Below are 21,660 nucleotides of genomic sequence, written 5' to 3' on the forward strand. Positions count from 1 at the left end.
GCCTTATGGCATGTTTGTGATAGTGCACACCGGCAGTGAGCCAGAGCACTTTCTTCTGAATTGGGCCCTAAATTCACTCTTTTAACAGAAACCATGGGCATAGTCTAACCTAGTGGTTTCCAAACCTTTTAGCACTGGGACCCACTTTTTAGAATGATAATCTGTTGGGATCCACCAGAAGTGATGTCATTAACCTGGAAGTGATGTCATGACCAGAAGTGATATCATCTAGAAGGAAAATTTTGAACACCTGCCAAATCAAATCTAATTAAGTAAGTCAATTAAAAGTTTACAGTAAGTATAAGTTTAAAAATTTATTTAAAATAAAGAACCCTCCTAAACCTCTCAAGTAACTGCTGATCTGTTTTTAAAAAAATTCCCCCACATTCCAAAGGCTGCAATCCTGTCCACACTTACCCGGGAGTAAGCCCCATTGACTATCATTGTTAAAAGCACGTACATTTTCAAAGCCTTTCCAAAGTACAAATCTGTAACATTTCTCCAAATGCAATCACGTATCATGGTAGCATCAAGTCTAACATATTAAAAATAAAATACACGTTGAAATGAATGGGGAACCACCTGAAATTGGCTTACAACCTACTTAGTGGGTCCCGACCCACAGTTTGAGAAGCACTGGTCTGACCAAAGCTAAGCCCCCAGGTAAAGTCCCAAGTGTGAGATGTAAGAGCGATTCGCTCGCTTTGATTATGTTGAAGTGACCTTCACAGCATCAAGGAAGTAATCTGAATAGAAATTGAATATTCCCTCCGGAAGCTCAAGAAGTCAATGACATATAAACATACTACGCAGCAGTCCCTGGCAGCCATACAGAATGATGTGAATTGCAGTGCTCTGCATGTCTGTACTGTGGACACCAGAAATGCCTAAACAGCCCCCCTAAAGTTAGAGATATCCAGCTGAGCCTGAAGGTTGCACCTGATGTTATGAATATCACAGTGTCAAGTGGAGAAGCATACCAGCGTTATGCATACCATGGAGTTAGCACACCAGAGATTTTGGAAGGTGGTGTGAATGACTAGTTACTAGAGAAGGCACAGGGTTTTTTGTATTTATAACACCATAGATGGCTTTCCAAAAGCAAACAATCTGATTAGTGTATCAGAGGGTTGTATAGTACTAAATGCCCCATTCATGATTTGAAGGCTTTATGCTTCAACCATCCAGATCCTATAGTGCATGCAAGCAACCCAGAGGATACCTTACAGGTAACATGATTTGCAGACAGAACTGTGCCATCCTGTGTGATTTTATTTTCTGAAAACCGACACCAGCAGAACCCTGCCAGTCTGCAGTTTAAAAGCCATCCTGAGTATGGCAGATGCAACACCATGTATAGAACACTTTGCTTAGATATTCTAAGTAAATAAACGGCTTTGCATTTATCTAAGTCTGTCGGTAGGATGCCGTCTGGTGTGCTTTGAACTCTGGCAAGTTTCAAGGCTACAGCTTTATCTAGCAGAGAAGAAATTCCTGGGGTTATCACTGTTGGTATTATTGCTATACCTGTAAGAAAATGCATGTATTAACTTCAAGAGGCATGACTGGGAATTAAAGCTCATTACCCTGTTGAGTACAAAAAATGATGTGTTGAACAAATGCCCTAGAGTTATTGGGTCAGTGCAACAGATTGTAACCTCCTGCTGGCCCATGTGCTTTATGTGTAAAAAAGAGTTTAATTTGGACCAGCCTGCTGTACACAGAATAGGTAGAAAAAATGAAATCTGCTCACCTCTTTTCCTCATTTCATCTTTGTTAACCACAAGGATGTATTCAAAGATGCCACCCATGGTCCCAGATGTCACAAAATGGGTGCCATACTCATTAATAAACCGGGCGTACAACCCATAGTTGTACTGATCACCAAGTTCCATCAGAGACTGGAGCATGTCTTCATGCAGGACAATATCATTTCTTCTCATCTTGAAACGGGCTGTTTGTATTTTGGTCACAGCTCGGATAAATCCTACATTCTGTAGATAAAACATGGCACAAGAGATTTTCTTACTTCTGGAAGAAGTTATATGCTCTGCCTGAAATGTGTGCTGCTGTAGTACAAAGCAAGCAGCTCATCATGGGTCAAAGCAGCCAGCTGTGTTCCCATACAATCCAGGTTCATTTCAGCAAACTATACATGATGCAATGTTGGTTGGCAAGTTTGGTGTCATTTCAGTGGGTTTAGAAATAGCAGATAGGTGGCTTCAGTTCCCAGTTGCTAAATGTGATACTTTCCTTTCTCTAGCTGGACTTTAGGACTGTTCACGTATTCTACTGCACTTTGGTACAGAATGCCTGTACGTAGCCACAGCAGTCTATTATAGATACATATTTCTTTGTGAATGCCAGTACCTGGATTCATTTTCAAGGTCAACCCAGAGACTGGATGCCTTGAAAAGCCAGTGGATAGAATGCAGGCGCAGCTCAAGGAACCTGTACAAAGGTATGATCATCTGTATCAATCTCTTACTATAGCAATGGAGTGTGGGCATTTTCTTAGATGGGGAGAAGTCATAGCTCAGTAGAAGACCACTTGCTTTGCCTGCAGAAGGTTCCAGATTCAATCCCTAGCATCTCCAGGTAGGAATGAGAAGGATCCCCTGGTGACGTGCTGTTATTTGGTGTAAACAACACTGAGCTAGAAGGGCCAGAAGTCTGACTTGTTACAGCAGTGTGTATCACCACCATCCCACCCCACCACCACCATCACCACCACTACTTTTCAAGTTCTTCCAACAGATCAGTATCCCTTTGCAGCAGCCAAAGTTGTTGGCTGAGCCTTAAAGAAAGCTAAAGTATAAATTCTTCCCTGCTCCCCAGTCAGATCCTTCAAGTCTCCAAGTGAAGAAACCACCTGAAACAGCATGGATCAACCAGCATGCACCTCCCCCAAACCAACTGGTTTCAGTGTCCTAATTTTCATCCCTTGCTATTTTGGGCCCTGCTGCTGCCATCATTGCATCTTCCTCCTGACCCACCCAGTTGTTTAAAGACACAGCTTTGATCCCAGACCACTGATCCCAAAGCAGCCCTACTGCCACTGCTGCCTCCTCACTTTTACCCCTGCTTCCTCCCACTTGTTCTCAGCCCACCACATTCAAATGAACCTGCTGGGTAGAGTATTCTGGGAGCAGAATTCTCTTCTGGGAGCAGAATTCTCAAAATGTTCTGTCTGGTCTGTTTGTTTCAAAAGACAGCCAAGTGGGAATGAAGAGGTAAGGGATTTGGGAGAAGTATTCCTAATCTCCTTCTTGCCCACTTGGCTGCAGTCAGGTGGCAAGAAGGAGGTGGAGTGATCCTGTTTTGATCACTGTCATGAAAGGAGAGTGATCAGAACAGGATCACCATGCAGCCTTCTTCTTTTTTCTCCCCTGCTGCCACTTCGATTGCTTGTGGCAATTGCTTGTGGCAGCAGCACTGGAGGAAGAGAACAAGTTTCTTGCCCCAAGCCTCCTCTCACTCACTCTCAACAAGCAAGAGGAGAAGCTGAGTATGAGGCAAAGCCACTGGGTGAAGTATTTGCCTCAATCCACCTCTCAGCTGAACTCGCCCTGAAAGACTCCTCATACAGAGATCTGCTTCCCCAGAGAGCTTTTACCATCCCAGAGGGCTTTCTCCTTCTCCACCAAAAGAACTGCAAGGGGTGGTAAAGATTTAAAATACAGTCCTCCTCACCCCACAATTCAGTTTGTCTTTCTTCCACATCAGGCCATTTTTTTACAGGTCGCGATGAATAGTCATCTGTTATGCAGGTTTGCACACAAAAAGTTTTAAAAAAATCACAAGTGCTTGGTTGGCAACCTTCAGTCTCGAAAGACTATGGCATAAGCATACAGTACCCAGTATTCCAAGGCAGTATCCCATCCAAGTACTAACCAGGCCTGACCCTGCTTAGCTTCCAAGATCAGACAAGATCAGGCATGTGCTACATTTCTGGGTTTCTGAGATTTTTTTAGACCATACAATAAATGGACCCCTGCACTGCTATCCTTTAAGTAAGGCAGGTTTTTGACTGGCACTTGTGCTGCCAAAGACAACTGTTGCTAATGGACCAATCTTTATGTTCCCCACCATGTGAAGCACTTTCTCATTTATATATTTAAAGTCACCATGAAACAAGATGTGGGGTGAGATGACATGTGTTGTTTGACTTTGCAATTCAATTTAATTTCCATTGGAATGCTTCTGTTTGCTTCCATGTAAAGCGGGAAGCAAACAGAATGGCTAATGATCACATACATGCAATTACAAATGAACAAATTAGTGTTTTGAGGGGGAAAAATTTTGGAGAAGGAAATAAACATCAGATACACAGCAATTGGACAGGGCAGCAAAATAGGGATGAGAAAGCAAGAGTATAAGTTACCTTGTCTTCATACTGAGTAAAATTCTTCAGAGTCCCCTTGCCCTTTGATAAGTGGAAGCCGATATCCACTGTCACCGGCAGTGGATATGCCGCCGGACCTATACCAAATGTAAAGCCCCTGCCCCAGGAGGAATCTTTTTTGAGGGCATTCAATAAGTCCTTGGAATTATCATAATATTCTGAAGAAAGGCCAGAATCAGCATGAGCCTGAAATAAAAGAGGAAGTGTATGAGTTAGATGGAGATATTTTAGATTACCATAGATGCTTAATGTGGCCTGATTCTCCTTTCCCCTGGAGACTCCAACAAAAACCCAAGCCAGGGCATTTTTCAGAAACACTGCTAATCTGTAAGTGCTGTTGTATTTTGTCCTTGCATTTTGTATGGTTTTTATATTACCAGATTGATGTGTTGGTGTCATTTGCATATAGAAGACCTCCCCTGGGCTGCCAGCCAGTGGATGTATGCTTTCTTAAAATTCACTTAAATGCCATTTAAGTAAATGAACTCATTAAATATGACATTATCTCTGCAAAGAGATCCCCACATGCATGGGATTTTGCAAGCAGTAACGCATGCACAGTAACCCCTCCATGAGTGCAACAAAATACTGTGTGGTGGTGAAGATTCCCACATCCTACCTCCAACACACTGCTATGCCCAGGGCCCCTGAGAGGAATTTTATCAGGGGGTACAAAATTTCTTTTGGGCTCCTTTGTAAAGGGGGGAGGGGTGAAAGAGCGGTGGAGGAGAGGGACAGCTGAGCAGTGACAGGTGAGCAGAATGGGGGAAGGGAAGGGCAAAACAGGGTGGAGGGGAAGGGAGGGACAGCTGGAAAAGTCTTTGGAGCCTTGGTCTACCCACCCATGTGGCATTGGCAACTAGATACAGAAATGCAGAAAACCACTCCTCTCTCGAAAATCTTTTAAATATAGAAAAACATGCAGAAAATTAGCATCATCATATTTAGGCTCACACAAGAATTCAAAGTTTCCTGTGCATACCGAAACTTGTTTCTGTAGCAACTGTAGCCCCATAGCTGTGTCCCTGAGTTCCTAAACACTCCTTCATGCCAAGGAGATCCACAAGCCAAAGAGCTACTGTAGCAGGCCAGTTTCCTCCCAGATTTGACACTGTGTTAAGAAGTGTCATGTATGAATTCCTTGGCCCAGCATATATGGCTTGCCAGTAGCTGCAGCGCTTGTGGTAGTGTCTCCAGCATCCTGCGTGGACAAGTCTGAGTAGATAGGAAAATGTCAGATCCCAGGAACATTCTGGGCTCCCTCCTTTGGCTCCGGGGCTCCCTTTTTGACCCTGGGCCCAGGTACAAATTACCCCCTTAACCCCCCTCTCCTAGGCCCTGCCTATGCCCAAGCTAGAGAGTGCAGCACATAACCCTGCCATATATATGGAGCTATGGTGTCTTTCATCCAGTTTGGAGGAGGAAGAAAGTGTAGAGGTCCCTTCTACATCATCCCTCCTACTGATTATCTAGTGTAGGGGTTTCCATACCCCAAACTGCAAGTCACATTCGGGCATCTGGATGATTTTAGCCTCACTGGGCTAAAAATAGCTCCAAAGATGCACTTCTAGGTATATACTGCATTTAGCCACTAGAGTGGCTGAATGTAAAGAAATTCATTACATTGAATTACATTTAGCACCTCTAGTGGCTGAATGATATGGCTGAATGATATGCTTGGAGACCTGGAATATAAAAATAAAGTTAATGCCTATGTTAAACTTATATCAAGCAGAAACTAAGACAAAACACATTTATGATTTGCAACATAAGTTGCTTTTTCAAAATCCATTCTCCCCTCTTCCTGTGCAAGTCATTTTTGCTGTCTGCTCTCCTCCTTCTTCTACCCCGCCCACTTACTGTATTCTATCAAACACTCAGCACGTCAGTTTTCAATGTATTTATTATTAATTATTAATTGATTTTCCAGCCCTCGACACCATGTCAGATATATTATGCAGCTGTCATGCCGAAGTTTGGAGACCCCTGATCTAGTGAGTGGGGCAAGAAGAGAAGAGTGACCAGGAAGTTCTCTTTACTGTGTAGGATGTTAAAGGAAACCAGATCCCAAAACAGATCTGGAACATTCTCTATACAGAGTAATGGTCACATAACACTGCAGTAAGGTTTTTAAATTTAATTATGTTCTACAAATACTTACAAGAAACTGATAGAAGTGGACATTGTAAGGCTTTCGGTAATATTTCTCATCATCCCCATAGTACAAACGTTCACACGCAGCATCGTACTTCAGTTCTCGCCATTCCCCATTGTAAACGGATTCACACTGGCCTCCATAGTAGGTAGGATCATACACTATCTGTGCTCCTTCTCGTGTGAGGATATTGTATCTGTCAGAGACAGGCATAAGCAAATGTGTAAGTACAGTTAACAGTACTTGTTCTGTTCAAAAGAATAACATCACATTTAGCTTTTCAGATTGACTGAAACTCTTTTCTGCAAGCAGATGTCAGATGCGAGAGACAGAAGACAACAATTCTACATAGTTCTAGAGAAAGCAGTGTTGGAGGAGACTGTGGAATTAATGGGTGCTGATTTCTGAGTCCCCTTCCTGGGCTTGATCCACCTGCATGGAGCAATATGATGGAGCAATGCAGTTTAGCTGGTGCAGCTACAAGTTGTTCCAAACCAGCTGCCCTTACACCAAGGAGACCTTCAGCAACCAAAAATCCCCTGTGGAATGCAGCGGAAGCCACACCAGCATCACTGCAGTGTTGTGAAGGGATTAAGTTAGGATTCATCCTTTTGCACTGCAGTAAGCACAAGCAGCTGCAATGGGACAACTCTCAGACCTAATCCAGCTCAATTGCTTATGCAAGTCCATGTTGTTCCATAAAGATAGATCAGGCCTAGGAAGGGGCTTGGGATATGGTGTGCACCACTGCCACCAATCCCAACGCCCTCCAGGAACTGATGAGTTATTCTCCCTGCTCCTGCCACCATTCCATCCACCCACTTGCCTCCTTTTGCCAATCTGTCCATAGCAATATGCACCACTTGTAGTTTCTTGATACTCTTTTGGGGCACACTCAAGTAGGGCATGTTGCAATAGTCTGAATGGCCAAGGCATGGATTGTTGTGATCCAATCTTCTTTCTTCAGGACCGGTGGCAGCAGACGTGGTCTGGTGGTTGAGTAGAAGGCTGTCCAAAGAATGCTAAACAGGAGTGGTCCTGGTTGAATTTTGAATGGGAGACTGAAAGCTGATAAAGCTGAGTTGAGACAACAGAGCTAGGAGGAGTCACTGTTTATAGCTTGGCCAACCTGAACCTGCTCCTGCTAGAAGCTTGGAAGGCATACCTAGATGCCAAATGTGATGTCCACGCCATGACAGATTCGATCTGGAAGAGAAGGGTTCTAAGAGCTGTCCATAGAACAGTTATTGTAAAAACTCATTTGTACTCTACTATGGAGTTTTGTAAGCAAACTTGGGCATTTGTTTTGGCACGGAAAAGGTGGGATAAAAAATTCTCAATCAATCGGACACCTGATGAAGGTGGGGAAAATGCTCCTGGTTAATTCCACATCTTATCCCTCCAGAAGCACAGCTGGATCCAGGAGTACTACCAAGTTTTACAACTCCTCTTTCAAAGGGAGTACTACCCCATCAAGAATAGATTTAACTTCTTCTCTAAGTTCAGTTCTCCTACTAACCAAGAGGAGCTCCACCTGGTTGGATTAAACTTCCAATTGTTGCAATTTGTTTGGGTGCCAAGTGCAAAAGGTCTCAGGCTGCACCAAGCGAAGCACTGAGGGTGAAGAAGCAATGCCTGTTCTTTTGTTGAAAAAAATTAACTCCAGCATTTCTTCAGAACTGCCTCTGACCTTTGGAATATTTGCGTACTGTTCTGTTATCTCAAGTGGTCTTAACAAATTATGATGTGAAAAGAAGAAAAGAATTAGGACCAGAAAAGAAGTCTCGGTCATTTGAAATGCACTGTGAATGTTATACTTGATCCATTTGTATACACCCATAGAAGTTTGGTCCGTTTCTCAATCTCTAAGCGTTGCCTTCTAGATCTTAGACCTTATGCCACACAAAGCAGTTTATATGCTCATTTGTATTGTGAGGATGAAGGCAAGAGCCCTAAATCTACTCCTGTAGCATTTATGGACGCCCAGCTTTTACCTGCATTGCACAGCGCAGAAAAGTACAATCTTCAGGCACGTTCACATTTTCAGCTCCAAGTGAACAATGTTTCCGATTCTTCAGCAGGCAAGAAAGAACTACAATGTAAAGAATCACAGCTCACCCCTGTGCTGCTTTTTCAATCCCTGGAACTGGATCTAGATCATCGCAGTAACGTTCGACATCCTCACAGTTGGCCTCATCAGATTGGTCTCTGCAGTCTGGCTCTCCATTGCATACGAGGTGGCGTTGAATGCAGCGGCCTGCAGTGCAGATATGGATTTTTATTTATTATTTTTTTCTGCTATCCATTACCAGAATCCATGTTTGGCGTAACAAGATAAGGCTGGATTTAATAGTCACTGACACAAATCGATAAAGATTATTTGGAACAGTTCTTGCATGTCTTTGCTCAGGTTATAATCTTTAAACTGTGGTGGAGGAGTTTGCAAAGAATATTCTGAGGAGACAGAAGGGAGGCTGTGATGGGATGGAGGGGCTCTCTTGCTATGTAGAGTTACCCCCAATGAAAAGATGTACACATTCAAAGGAATGTACCGTTTCTATTTTTACTCAAACTTCTCTTTGCAGTGAAAAGCAACTAGAAATAAGAAACTGAATGTAACATACCTTGTTTTGCAGCAAGTTTCTAGTTCCTGTCAGGGTTAGTGGCTCAGGGACTAGGGGATGGTTCAGCATATTGAGCTGATTGATAATATGTACTTGAGCAAGAAACTGTTGAAACTGAGGGTTAAGACCACAGCACAGAGGCTTTCTAGGTTCTGGTGGGATCCTATTGGCTCATTGTATCACCTGATTCCTGGGGTGTAGTACCACACTCTGACCATCTGCACATCAGACCAATGGTTCCCTTTGTTTCCATTGTGACAGAAGGAGTAAGGATCTTGGTCATGGGGCTGGCCCATCAATGAATTGGGGTGGGGGGTCCCTTCAATTTTCAGGCTGGAAAGAGGTGGTGGGCTTGGAAGGGATGCTCTGTGGGCTCATTTCATCTGCCTGTCATCTGGAAAGAGGGTGTCTGTAACACTACTCACCTGCTTTATTCTGAGGGTGATGGCTGTCAGTTCAGGAAACAGTCATTCACAGTTCATCTGAGAGTCAGACAACCGAGAGTGATTGCTGGTGCCTGTTCCAACTCAGTGCCCAGGTGCTGGGGGCCCATGCAAGGGCAGTCATGGCTAGAATTTCCTGGCTCATGAGCCTCTTTTGGCTTGAAAAGCCAAAAAGCCCTATTCTCTACCCACCATCTGTTCCTGCACAGGCATCTTGGGGACACAATGGCAAGAGCTGGTGGCAGCAGCTCACACATCATACAGTTCAGGAGATGAAAGAGACCCAAGAATTCTCTGATTTTCCAGATATCTGGAAGAAAGGATATTATGGGGGCACCAAGAACACCCCTACTCTACTGCCTCTTCCTTTTCCTGTTCTCTGGCAGCTGGAAAATCAGATGATTCTCAGGCCTCTTCAAGACCAGATTCTCCAGTCACTGTCTGTCCCCACTGGACAGAGCTTGGGGACCCAGATTGAATGTCCCCTTGGGAGGGATGAGAGTGCATGTGTGCAGCCCCCTACCTGTAGCATAAACATCAGCTGCTTTGTGTGAACTGGGAGATTGGGCCAGAAAGGATCTCATTGCCAAAGTCCCCAGTTTGAAACTCCTGGTGTTTTATAGTTCCCTTTTACATTTTCCAGACATTAGAGATCTCCCTTCCCACAAATGAATGAAAGTTCACACAGCTAGTTGCAAGAATTTGGAAACTTTTCCTTTTAGCTGAGAAGAAAGCTTTCACGAGGCACCTTTTCAGCTTTAAATAATGGATTATGAATCCACTGTGCACATCTTTGTGTCAGGTTCACTTTGTCAAAGCTCCCCAAAATGAGTCTGTGATCCCTGCTTATGGCCTTTAAAAGCAGCTACACGCCTAAAAGTTTCCACTGCTACTTTCAGAAAATGAACTCTGTCAGGTTAGTGAACATTTTTGCACAGTGAAGTTCCAGAAGGTGTTTGAGAAATTTGTTGCAATAATTATTTCTAAGGAATGAACACTTAAAGACTTCCAGCCTTCTCAGATTGGTGCTTTGGTTAATGGTGCAGAAAGTATTCTTGAAAAAGACTGGTACATCAGTCCTGAGAAGTGTATGTGGTATTCACTATGTGGATATACAATTCATGAGGACCATTTTAGTTTTAAGGACAATCAGATACCACTGGGGGCTGAAACCTCAGTGGTGTGGAGTGCATCTGTAGAGTGCATCTGATAGAGGTGCATGTGACCTCCATCACCAAAGTGTGGCTTTGGATATGACGACAGTTGTGAAATGGGAAAAAGGTGCAAATCACCTTAGGATGTCAGACTCCGTATCCACACTCTGCCTATTTCTACATGTGTTCCTCTTTTGCCTCCAGCACTACATTTGCAAGGGACACCTTCACTGCCTGCATCCTGTCTTGTCCCATTTGAGGTTTAAGGCATGGAAAGCAGTACGGTAGTTCTGAACATTTTCCACAGGTTCCTGAAAGGGGTTGAGGGTTTGTGGAATTGGATTGCTATATTGGGATAAATGTCTGGGAATGAATTGTACTCACCAGTCTCCTCACATCGGAAATCAGCTCCACAGTTTTGGCTCACAGCACATGTTCCTGTTGGCTGGCAGGCTGATTCATCCCAAAGATGGCCAATGCATATATTCCCACCGAACTTGGCTGGCTGTAGCAAAGTTCTGTATCTGTGCTATGGAATATTCAAAAAATTTAAAAAAAAAGAAAAAAAATTGCTTTCTACCTCTCATGAATTATATATCCAAAATGATACAGTTTCAATTAAACATTAAAAGGCAATAAAAACAGATCTATACAATAGTTTAACCTAGTAAGAGGAAGCATCAATTATTTAGGCATTTAAAAATGTAAAACAAATTAAGACTTTATCAGCACAGCTACTCCTGCCAAAAGTAAAAATTACTTAAAAGTACAGCTTGACGTGCAGAGTGCTGACATTTGACAACATCTTCACCAGCAGTGGCAAACAGCCCAATCCTATCAGGCTGCTATGCCAGCAGAACATGCATTCTGCCAGGGCCAGCTGATGTAAAGCAGCCATAAAATGCACTCTGGCAGTGTGCGGTACTGGAGCTGGCTGCTGTAAAGTGCACTCCAGCAGCAAATGCTGCCAGAGCACCAGCAGGAAAACCAGAGCCTCCCTGCGCATGTTGGCGGATCTATGGAGACCCTCCAGGGCAGGTACTCCCATGCAGGGGGTTGGATGGAGGTGGGGAGGGGGCTGAATGGGCCAGGGGTGGTGGAGCAGGGAAGGGGATGGGCAGAATGGGGACGTGTCAGGGGCACGGAGCAGGGTAGATCAGGCCTAGTTGGGGGGTGGGACTGGCTGCAACAACGCATGCCAAATCCTGACCCCCTTCCCAGGCCTGATCTGCTTGCACAAATCAACTCAGACTTGTGCCAGCAATTCAGCTGACACAGGTCCAAATTGACCAATTGTAGTGTCTGGGATTTATCCCAGGACAAGGAGACAAATGTTCTCTTACCTTGCGGAGTTCTCCAGCAACCAAAATTCCCCCTCTCCCACAGGATGCAGTGGAAACTGCCCCAGCGCCACTGTATCACCACATGGGGATTTGGATAGAATGGGCCAAAAGTCTGATTTCACAGGAGGCAAGGGCATGGAAATGTTTCAAGTCATTCAAATCATTCCCATGTATTAAAAGGGAGGGTAAATGTATTTGGTGAATGAGCATCAATCCTGTCCAGGGGAATTTTACATAACTGGGAGGCCCAGCATACAGACCACTTATGTGTGCCAGGGTTTTCCCTGCTCACTGCACCGATGGGACAGTGCTGTGTGTGCATTGCATTGCATGTCCAAAGCTGCTTCCAATCTAGCAAGAACATTATTCTAATGTTCATATCCAGCAAGTTTTTCTTATTTTCTTAGCTTGCATCGCAAGGGTTCGGAGGTGGTCAAGGAGCCATACCCATCAGGAGCAAGAGATCCTGGCCAGGCTGATCCCCTAAGAACTCTGCAGTTCTGGCCAACCATTTCAGGTTCCCCCCTTTAACCGATGTGGAGGGTGGAAGGGTCCCCCACCTGCTACCACCATTGCCCATTGCCTGCTGATGGAATTTGCCTCAAGGCATGGAGCTGGAACTGTACAGGCTGCAGTATTGCTCAGAACTATGTACACCAAGTTGATGAAACTTGCTCTGTTTTGGATTGAGGATACAATGATCGGTGCTGTACTGAGTTGTGTGCTCACTTTCACTGAAGACAGATATCAAGAATACTTGAATATATTAAAGTGAAGCCTTACCTTTTTTCCTTCACAAGAAAAACACTCAGTCCACCCTGACCATGGGCCTAAGCGACAGTCGACTGGAGCAGGTGTGCCAGTTTGTCTTCTTGATCTTTCAAAGAGAGCAAAAGTGAGTGGCTAGATGCTGAAAGATCCCTTGCAACATGTTCCCTGCAGTAAACGTTTCACCAGAATACCCACATCTGCCAGCAGCCTACTGTTGAAATTTGGGTGTAATGCTATCTCCAGGACATGGGGGAGGGGACAGTGTAGTGCCCAGGCACCTAAGACTCTTTGCCTGCTCTCTAGAATACCTGTAGGAGGTGTGCCCCTTAGTTCGACTTCCTTCTTCCCTTTGTGACTTGCTTTCACATGTCTGATATAAGATTAAAATGTAGCTTTGCAGTTCTTGGTTCCACTGGATTCCATGGGTTTCCTAGCATGTGATGAGCTGCATTTCACTAGACAGCATCAAAATCTAGCGCTGGAATCCTGATGTATGAAGCATGATGGAAATCAACCCCACCATATCTGACATTATCAAAAAGGAAAAAAGGGAGCCCAAAGTCAGGCATTACAGCTGTTTTAGCTGTAATGCCAGTCCATATACCTTTCAGTGGGAATGTGTTAAATACCATATTTTTCGCACCATAAGACGCACCTGACCATAAGACGCACCTATTTTTTAGAGGGGGAAAACAGGAAAAAAAAATTCTGAACCAAATAGTGTAATAAAATATTTAATAAACTATAACAGAATAACATTTGAACCATCCCCCCTTCTTAGGGTGAATGGGATCATAAACTGGCATGAAGATCCCTCCCTTTATTAGGGTGAATGGGATCATAAACTGGCATGAAGATCCCTCCCTTTATTAGGGTGAATGGGATCATAAACTGGCATGAAGATCCCTCCCTTTATTAGGGTGAATGGGATCATAAACTGGCATGAAGATCCCCCCTTCATTAAGGTCCCCAACGTGCACTCTTTTTTGCAGTATTTGGGGGGGAAAAAGTGCGTCTTATGGAGCTAAAAATACGGTAGGTCGGGAAAAGCTTCTTGATAATAACATACAGTATATCCAAATGCTGCTGAAAGAGTGGGGGCTGTGACTGGAGTAAGAAATATGTCTGATATTCAAGCTGTGTGTTCCGATAAAATTAGAGCACCAGCCTATGCAAGACTACTCAGAAGCAGTGGCATCACTTGGATTTGCACCACCAGGTACGGGAGACCAATGCATCACTTTCATGATGGACTGTCTCCTATGCAGCAGGCAGGGCAATGCCCTGAGTGGTGGGCATGTTGATGCACCATCGCACACCCCTGCTGGTTTTTTGGTCATAACTTTCGATAGAACAGAAATATGTCAGCAGGGTTTGTTCCATTGCATTTGGCATGAAAATACACATTGAATGATATATAACATGATGGTCTTATTTGTAAATACCAAGATTTTAAAAATTTTGGCCAGTAGTGGTGTCACACACCCTTCCCTCCCCCCGTGCACGTCACTCAGTGTGGCCCACACACACACACACACACACACTAGTGAAGTCACTGCTCAGAAGTCAGTTCCATTGTATTCAGTGGGGCTTACTCCCAGGAACATTTATACAGGATGAGGTGCATTTATACAGGAGTGTCGCCTTAGTGAAAAAGTAGCAGAGGCTTTCTCAGGGAAAGGAAACTCTTTGTAATAAATATCATTTTGATTATGGTTCTGTTATAATGGGAATGGGGGTGGAAAGTAAAGGGTGGAGCTTTCTGTTTTCCTAGAAACCTGAAATCAGGAACACCAGCGAATGAACGAACTTAGGACATCCTATACTGTACCACCGAGTTGCAGCAATGAGCTTTAGGGTGCAGGATAACCCAGCTCTGCAAGTGTAGCCACTTGCAAATTCAGCAACATAGATCCCCAAGCACAAACATGTTCCTGCTTGCAAGCTGCCCTTCAGCATTTTGAGGCCCTACTAAGTTCCTTAAGAAATTGTGATGTTACTGTGAAGGCAGCACAGGATAAGAGGACAAAAAGACTCAATATGGCATGATGGAAAGACCAGGAAAACGACCTGAAGCTATGGTAAGTTGCCAAAGACCAGCAGGTTACAATCAAACCAAGGAGTTTCTTTCTTTTTTGTTTGTTTCTCTTGTAGCACCTCAACCTTAAATTGCCAAGATAAAGACATTTCAAGTGCATGAGCACTGCATTACAATAGCCAAATAGAATTAGGCTGCATTAATTTTGATTGGGAAAATGCTTCAGGCCATGTAGGTGAAATCAACCATCTGAACCCATTTTATATTTTAACTATCGCAGTGACAGACTGCCTTTTCTCTCGCCTGAATGCAGCTGGAGTTCCTATGCAGCTCCATTGCATTCTCCATCAGTGTAACTGGGCAAATGCTGGGGGGGGGGGTCTTGCATGAGATGTTATTTGTAAGACTGTTCACCATGAGGCCACCTTTAGCTTTCTCTTTTGGAATCAGTGTTTGCACCATGTGCAGCTGGTTACTTGTTATGTTCTTGTAGTCTCAAGCAGGGGTCTCCAAACCCTAGCCTGGGAGCCAGATGCAACCTGAGACAAGCCTCTATCCAGCCCGCGACAAGCCCCTGGCCCCCTGCAAGCCTCTGGCCTGCTCAACCGAATGTGACCAGAGCTGTGCTCCAGTTATGTCTGGAGGGTGTTCTGAGGGCCGGGGAGGCCGTGTGCCTCCCCTCAGAATGCCTTCTAAAGGCCTAAAAACATCACTTCCTGGTTTTCCTGAAAAACCAGAAGTGACATTTTTGAGTCATCTAAAGGCCTTAGGCTTTCTGAGGCTTTCTAATAGATTTATTTAAATTTTATATTTAAAATTTATTTTTTCCCAGCCCTCGACACCATGCCAGTTATTTGATGTGGCCCTCTGGCCTAAAAGTTTAGATACCTCTGTTCTAAAGTAAGGGTCATCACTACTTTGGTTCATTTTGGAGAGGTGAGATTCTGCAGCTACAGGAACAGCTCTGTCCTTAAGACAGCTGGCCATTTCAGCAACCTAGCATTAGAAAGCCTGAACTTTCTATTCATGATTTTTAAAAAAGTATGATTGTGATTAATTCTGTTGATCTGAAAATATGCATGGAAAATCTATATTATGAGGTGCATAAATTCTGCTGAACAATGAGTGCAGTTCCAATGTTTTATTTTCAGGCCAAGGTACCCCATATTTCCTGCTGTTATTTGTCCACTCAGGGCCCAATCCTATCCAACTTTCCAGCACTGGCACAGCCGCAATGCAGCCCCGAGGTGAGGGAACAAATGTTCCCACATCTTGAGGAGTCTTCTGTGATTGTCCTTCCACCACAGAATGCAGTGCATGTGCCATTGGCACAGTTGCACTGGGACTGGAAAATTGGATTGGATTGGGCCATCAAAGGTCACCAAAAAAGTAACTGGATTCTCTCTTTTTAGCAGTTTCCATTACATCAAATATGTTCACAGATATTGCAGGGGTCTCCGTTTTGGCGGTTCAGTGAAAATCCGTTCTGTGTTTCTAAAGCTATGAGATTTCAAAGTCACACTTGAATCAGTCATTTAACTAAAGGGATGTTATTCAGCACATGTTCCTTGCCAGACTGACCCTTCCAGATGGAGTCTGCTTTTCAAAGGGAAAATGGCCTTTACTTATGTAAGCAAGCCAGAGCTTTGGAAACCAGTAAATGAGGAAATAGCAGTTATTGCATCTGTGTGTGCTACTGGGCTGTGACTTCTGCATGGCTTGTTTGCATGTGATGTGGTTCGGTGTGTACCTGCATGTGTTTGCGCATGAGATGCTGCTACATTTGTTTGCATGTAAAGTGCTGCATGCATGAATGTCTTTGGGCCCAGTTCTATACTATTCCCTGCCTTAGTATGCAGCTGCATCAAAACAGGCTGCACTGCATTCTGGGTGGGGGGGCAATTGGAAGGCTTGGGAGGGTCTCCTCAGTCCTGCGCCAGCTATTTTGCTGGCATAACTCCAAGGAGACAGAGGGGGCATGCTGGCTGCTATAGGAGATGGTCGGTGTAAAGGGGGGGAGGGAGGCTGCGGGAAGGGCAGATCTGATGGTGATGGTGTGTACTGGATCCTATTCCCCTTTTCTGCTGCCTCCCTGCTTCATTTCTCTCCTCAGATTTGTACTAGCACAATTGCTAGTGCAGGTCCAAGGAGACCCATTGCAGGGTGAGAGGCTTACAGAGATGTAAGGGCATTTAAATTCTCTTTCACCTTCGAAACCTCCTGGCTCACCCCCTGCTGGATGCATCAAACCCAATTTTTTTTGGGGGGGTGCTGGTAGTGGCTGCAACCGTGGGCAGGGCCACTGAAAGCTGGCATTGGGCCTGTTGTCAAAAAACCAGTTGCCAAATACCAGCAGGTTGCCATTAAACCAAGGAGCTTTTTCTTTGTTCGTTTCTCTTGTAGCACCTCAACCTTAAACTGCCAAGAGAAAGATATTTCAAGTGCATGAGCACTGCAATATGATAGCCTGATGGGCTATTGTACAATGGGGCAAGATGCCTGATTCCCTGCCCAAATGTTTATTTATTTTGTAATGCATTTGCTTTGTAATGGTCCAGACCCCCTGGAAGCCTGGGATTTTGCCCCCTACCTCCCCTCTCCTCAGACCTGGCAGCATAGGATATAGGATTGGGTTGTAAGCCCCATTAAACGCAACAGTAGTTGCTGATGAGAAAACAGGCATAGGATTGCACTTTTATGTTGACGTAGAATATTTTTAAACCAATTTTTCAAGGTTTGTACCTTTGTTTTAAAGGTACTCTTGCAATTCACTCCAAGAGTTTGGTATGAAATGAGCTAGATCTTTAAATGAAGTATACAAAGTTTTATAGTAGAAAATGTGGCAGGAGAAGAAAACACTCTAATGAAGAAATTTAAAGTTGATATTTTGTTTTTGTTTGTTTGTTTTAATACATAGTCTTCTAATGGGACATGGCTATAGTGTGGGTGATCTCATTAAAAGCTCCTGCACTTGAGAATTTGCCAGAATGCCATGGCCTGTGAATGTTCTGAGACAAGTCATTGTTTCTCACTCAGGAAACTGTACTAATGGCAAGCAAACCTCATGGAGCCGATATCCAATAAACTACATAAGTTGCTGTTTGTTGACATTCTAAGCCTACTGCTCATTTCTCAGTTAGCATTTGGAGCCAATGGATAATTTTGTAATGGTTGCTTCAGCTTCTACAGCTGCGCACAAACAGGATTCAATGGCTTTGTCAGATCTTGTTCAAACCTCGAAAATCTATTCAGCGTTTTCACAGTGAGGTGCTCTCGCAAATATTTGAAAATCTGTAACTATGAGATAGCCCAGACTGAGGATGGTTGCCTATCTATTTCAGCAGGTTGAAAAAAGAAAAGAAAAAAAGAACATCTTTACTACTGTAAAAATAGACAATTGGACTATTAAAAATAGACTACTGTAAAAATAGACAATAGTTAACAAACAATGCAACTAGAACTTCTGTGCCCTGGAGGAGTCTGACCTTGTATTCCTTAAGCTAGAATAACAGCCTTCTCTAGGGTTCCATGGGAAATGATGTTTGTACCTCAGCAAAACTTCAAAACCACTTTATCATATAGCAGCTTGTTGCTTCACGAATGAAAAGATTGCCAGGGTCTCGCTAGGCACACCTGAAGTAGTTATCTGGGCCGCGGCCTTTGTGTTTTCTGAGGTGAAATTTTTTAGTGACTAGCAAGTTCCCACAAGCAGCATGAGGGTGAGGATGTATTCCTTTGGAGTGTCTGCTGCATAATTTTCTAAAAGGAACATAAGAGGAATGTAATAAAATATGTATTTTCCCACTGTGAGAGGAGTTGTGACCTACATATTTCATAATAAGGCTAGTCTCATTTGATTATTCGTTGGTGGCAAAGGGGAGGAGGCAGCCTCAGAAATCCTTTTTTCTGTTGCATACATTTCTTAACAGGCGTCTCATCATTATCGGTTATCTATTAATTATTGACTTTCAAGCGTAATATAACAAAGACTCCTGTGTCACTTTAAAGACCATCACATTTATTGTGGCAATGAGTTTTCATAGGCAACCATTTTGTCAGTTGACAAGCATTTTGTTTTTCTTAAGAGATGGGAGAGACATAGGGGAAAAATCCATCACTGATAATTAGATGAGGGATGGATTCATCAGAAGCTGTAGAAGAAAGAAGTCTAAAGGAAAGCAGCAAATGCTCAGGAGATGAGCCTGTGGATACATACCAGTATGTGCTAGATCAAACAACATGGTCTCTGTGGACAAACATCAGAGTCCAGCAGTCAAAAAGAGGTCCCCAAAAAATCTTTTTTGTTCTTCTCAGTGACAGAAAGATGTGGCACCACTATCCTTCAACTTTTTGTAAAGTATTCAAGGCATTCACCTTCACCGACATCTTAAATTTGCCTCTTCATTATCCTGCTTTGTTTGATAACTTCGTCAAACATCAAAAATCTGTTCTTTATTTGGTTTCAGTAAGGATTACTAGAAGAAGCCTCCATAATTAAATGTATCTTTTCTCCTCTCTGCCTGCTCTCTGTCTCCGTATTCCAATTATTACTGATACCACTTTTTGATCTTTCTACATTCTATTCCTTTGGAATAAGTGTATAATTAGCAGTTGGAGAGAAGCCCAATGCTTTCATTTTAAAATGTATTCTTTTTAAAATCTTATTTATTATCCATGTTCTTTTTGCCAGTATGATATTGAAAATCAAAACTGCACAAAGAAATAGAAACAATGCCTTAACATTTTTGTTTTTGTCTAAAATGATTTCATGATCACAGAAATAAAATGAAATATTGGCTTATTGTCTTTTTAAACACCATGGTTGAAGCTAAAATATCAAATTATAATACATGAAAAATGAGAATTGAAGAATCAAAATAGAAGAAAAAAAATTGTGTTGCAGCAGGAAATATCTTGAAAAGAAATAATTATAAAGCTGCAAAAATGGTTTGTGCTGCGGCCCTATCACTATATTGCGATGGGGCTATTGTATAAATTGTTTTCTGCTAGCTGCTTAAAGGTAATAGTACCCACATGCCTCGTTCTCCGTCTGAATTGATGCACTGACCAGACAGACAGCAATTTCTATATGTAAGGCAGTATTGTAAATTACATGGAGATAGACTTACCTCTGGGAAGGCAATCCTGTTAGCTTACTGCGTGCTGCAGCTGTATCCTGACATGATAGTAGATAAGCTATCAAGAGAATCATAGGAGAGAAAATCTTACTCGGATGCAACCACATTTTCTTTTGAAGAAAACAAATGATTTCCTCTTTAGGTTTGGAAACTTTCTGGTACTTGTTTTGGGGAATGACTCATGGGCAGAGAAAGTATATTGGGCCTGGAATGCTCCACTGTACTGTGAATCATTGACAAAAGTCCAGGACTGTGATCCAAAGGTTGCCACTTTTTGGGAAATAGTTTCCCAAGTATTGGGCGAAGGGACATCTTTAAACAAGTTATTTTTTCCATGCTAAATTCAACCAAATGTTATCAATGGAACAGAATGGAAACTCCGAGTAGATGTTATTCGGCTTCAAGCGTTTTTTTTTCCTTTCAGAAAACAACTCCTCATTGAAACAAACAAACCTAAAACCATCGTATGTACTACCTATTACATAGTAATAGGACACAACTGAATGAATAAAACACCGATTACATAGTATCAACTTCTGTGGTAAAGAAATGACAGTAAATGCCAAAAACTCAGACATATTTTGTTAACACCTATTGCGGCTTGTTACTGTGTATGTGTTGAGTTACCAAACGGCTAAACAGAGAATTATTCAAAGAAAAGCCAAGCAATATCACTGTCTTCCATATCCTGAAACAACAAATGCAAACTCATTATTTTGCTTCTTTTTCTAGTGTTAAGAGGTGGGACATTTCCAGAGATATGGGACATATTTAACTACTGGTAACCACTTTGAGTCGTCTAGAAAGTTGTTTAGAGAACATAAGAACAGCCCCACTGGATCAGGCCATAGGCCCATCTAGTCCAGCTTCCTGTATCTCACATCGGCCCACCAAATGTGTGTGTGTACATATGCATATATACGTATGTTTGGGGAGTATTACGTATGTTATACGTATGTTATACGTATACGTATGTTTGGGGAGTATTATGACATTCAGGGCACAATCCTATCCTGTGCTGGAACAGGCAAGCCAGAAGACTTGCGCTGAATCCAGAGCAGGATAGTGGCCAAAAACAGCTCAGCCAGAGGTAAGGGGAAAATTTTCTCCTTACCTCTGGGTAAGGGCTGCTGGCCCCTATGGGTCTCCTCAGACTTGCACCACCTCTTGAGGTGGCGCAAGTCCGAGGAGAGTGGAGCAGCTTGAAGCTGCTCCGTTCTCCCTGGGAACGAGGGTTGGAATCCAGCATAACTGCTGGATCCTGTAGTAACATCGCAGAAGATATTACCGAGGAGATAGGGTGTGGTGTCCACAGTGCCCCTTGCTCTAAGTAAATGCAGGATTAAAGCCCAGGTGGTAGCTGGAGGTGTACTGCACAGCTGCAGCCACTAGAGGCTAAAGTGAACCTGGGAGCATATAAACAGCACCTGGAAGAACTAGTGGGGTGGGTTGTAGGAGGAGTGAATGTTTGGACCAGACCTAACTAACTGGCAGCTGACCTTGGACTGTGACCTGGCATATTGTTTCTGGACTCTGATTTGGCACCTTGCATTGACTACTGGCTTACCTGGACTTTGACTTTGGACTGT

General features: G+C 43.3%; 1 protein-coding gene across 1 annotated transcript in view; it reads right to left on the reverse strand.

Moving 5' to 3' along the window:
* The window catches only part of C8A (complement C8 alpha chain), a 33,767-nt gene extending 13,589 nt beyond the window's left edge, over nucleotides 1–20,178 (reverse strand). Inside the window, exons 1-7 of the mRNA XM_066626166.1 lie at nucleotides 20,063–20,178; nucleotides 12,908–13,001; nucleotides 11,166–11,310; nucleotides 8,679–8,817; nucleotides 6,567–6,756; nucleotides 4,385–4,591; nucleotides 1,754–1,994 (exon numbers count right to left, since the gene is read on the reverse strand). Coding sequence (XP_066482263.1) covers nucleotides 1,754–1,994; nucleotides 4,385–4,591; nucleotides 6,567–6,756; nucleotides 8,679–8,817; nucleotides 11,166–11,310; nucleotides 12,908–13,001; nucleotides 20,063–20,178 — 1,132 coding nt within the window. The remainder of the gene's footprint in view (nucleotides 1–1,753; nucleotides 1,995–4,384; nucleotides 4,592–6,566; nucleotides 6,757–8,678; nucleotides 8,818–11,165; nucleotides 11,311–12,907; nucleotides 13,002–20,062) is intronic.
* Nucleotides 20,179–21,660: the final 1,482 nt, after the last annotated feature.

Source organism: Tiliqua scincoides, chromosome 4 (genome assembly GCF_035046505.1).
Source record: "Tiliqua scincoides isolate rTilSci1 chromosome 4, rTilSci1.hap2, whole genome shotgun sequence".
In the NCBI taxonomy this organism is placed as follows: domain Eukaryota; kingdom Metazoa; phylum Chordata; class Lepidosauria; order Squamata; family Scincidae; genus Tiliqua; species Tiliqua scincoides.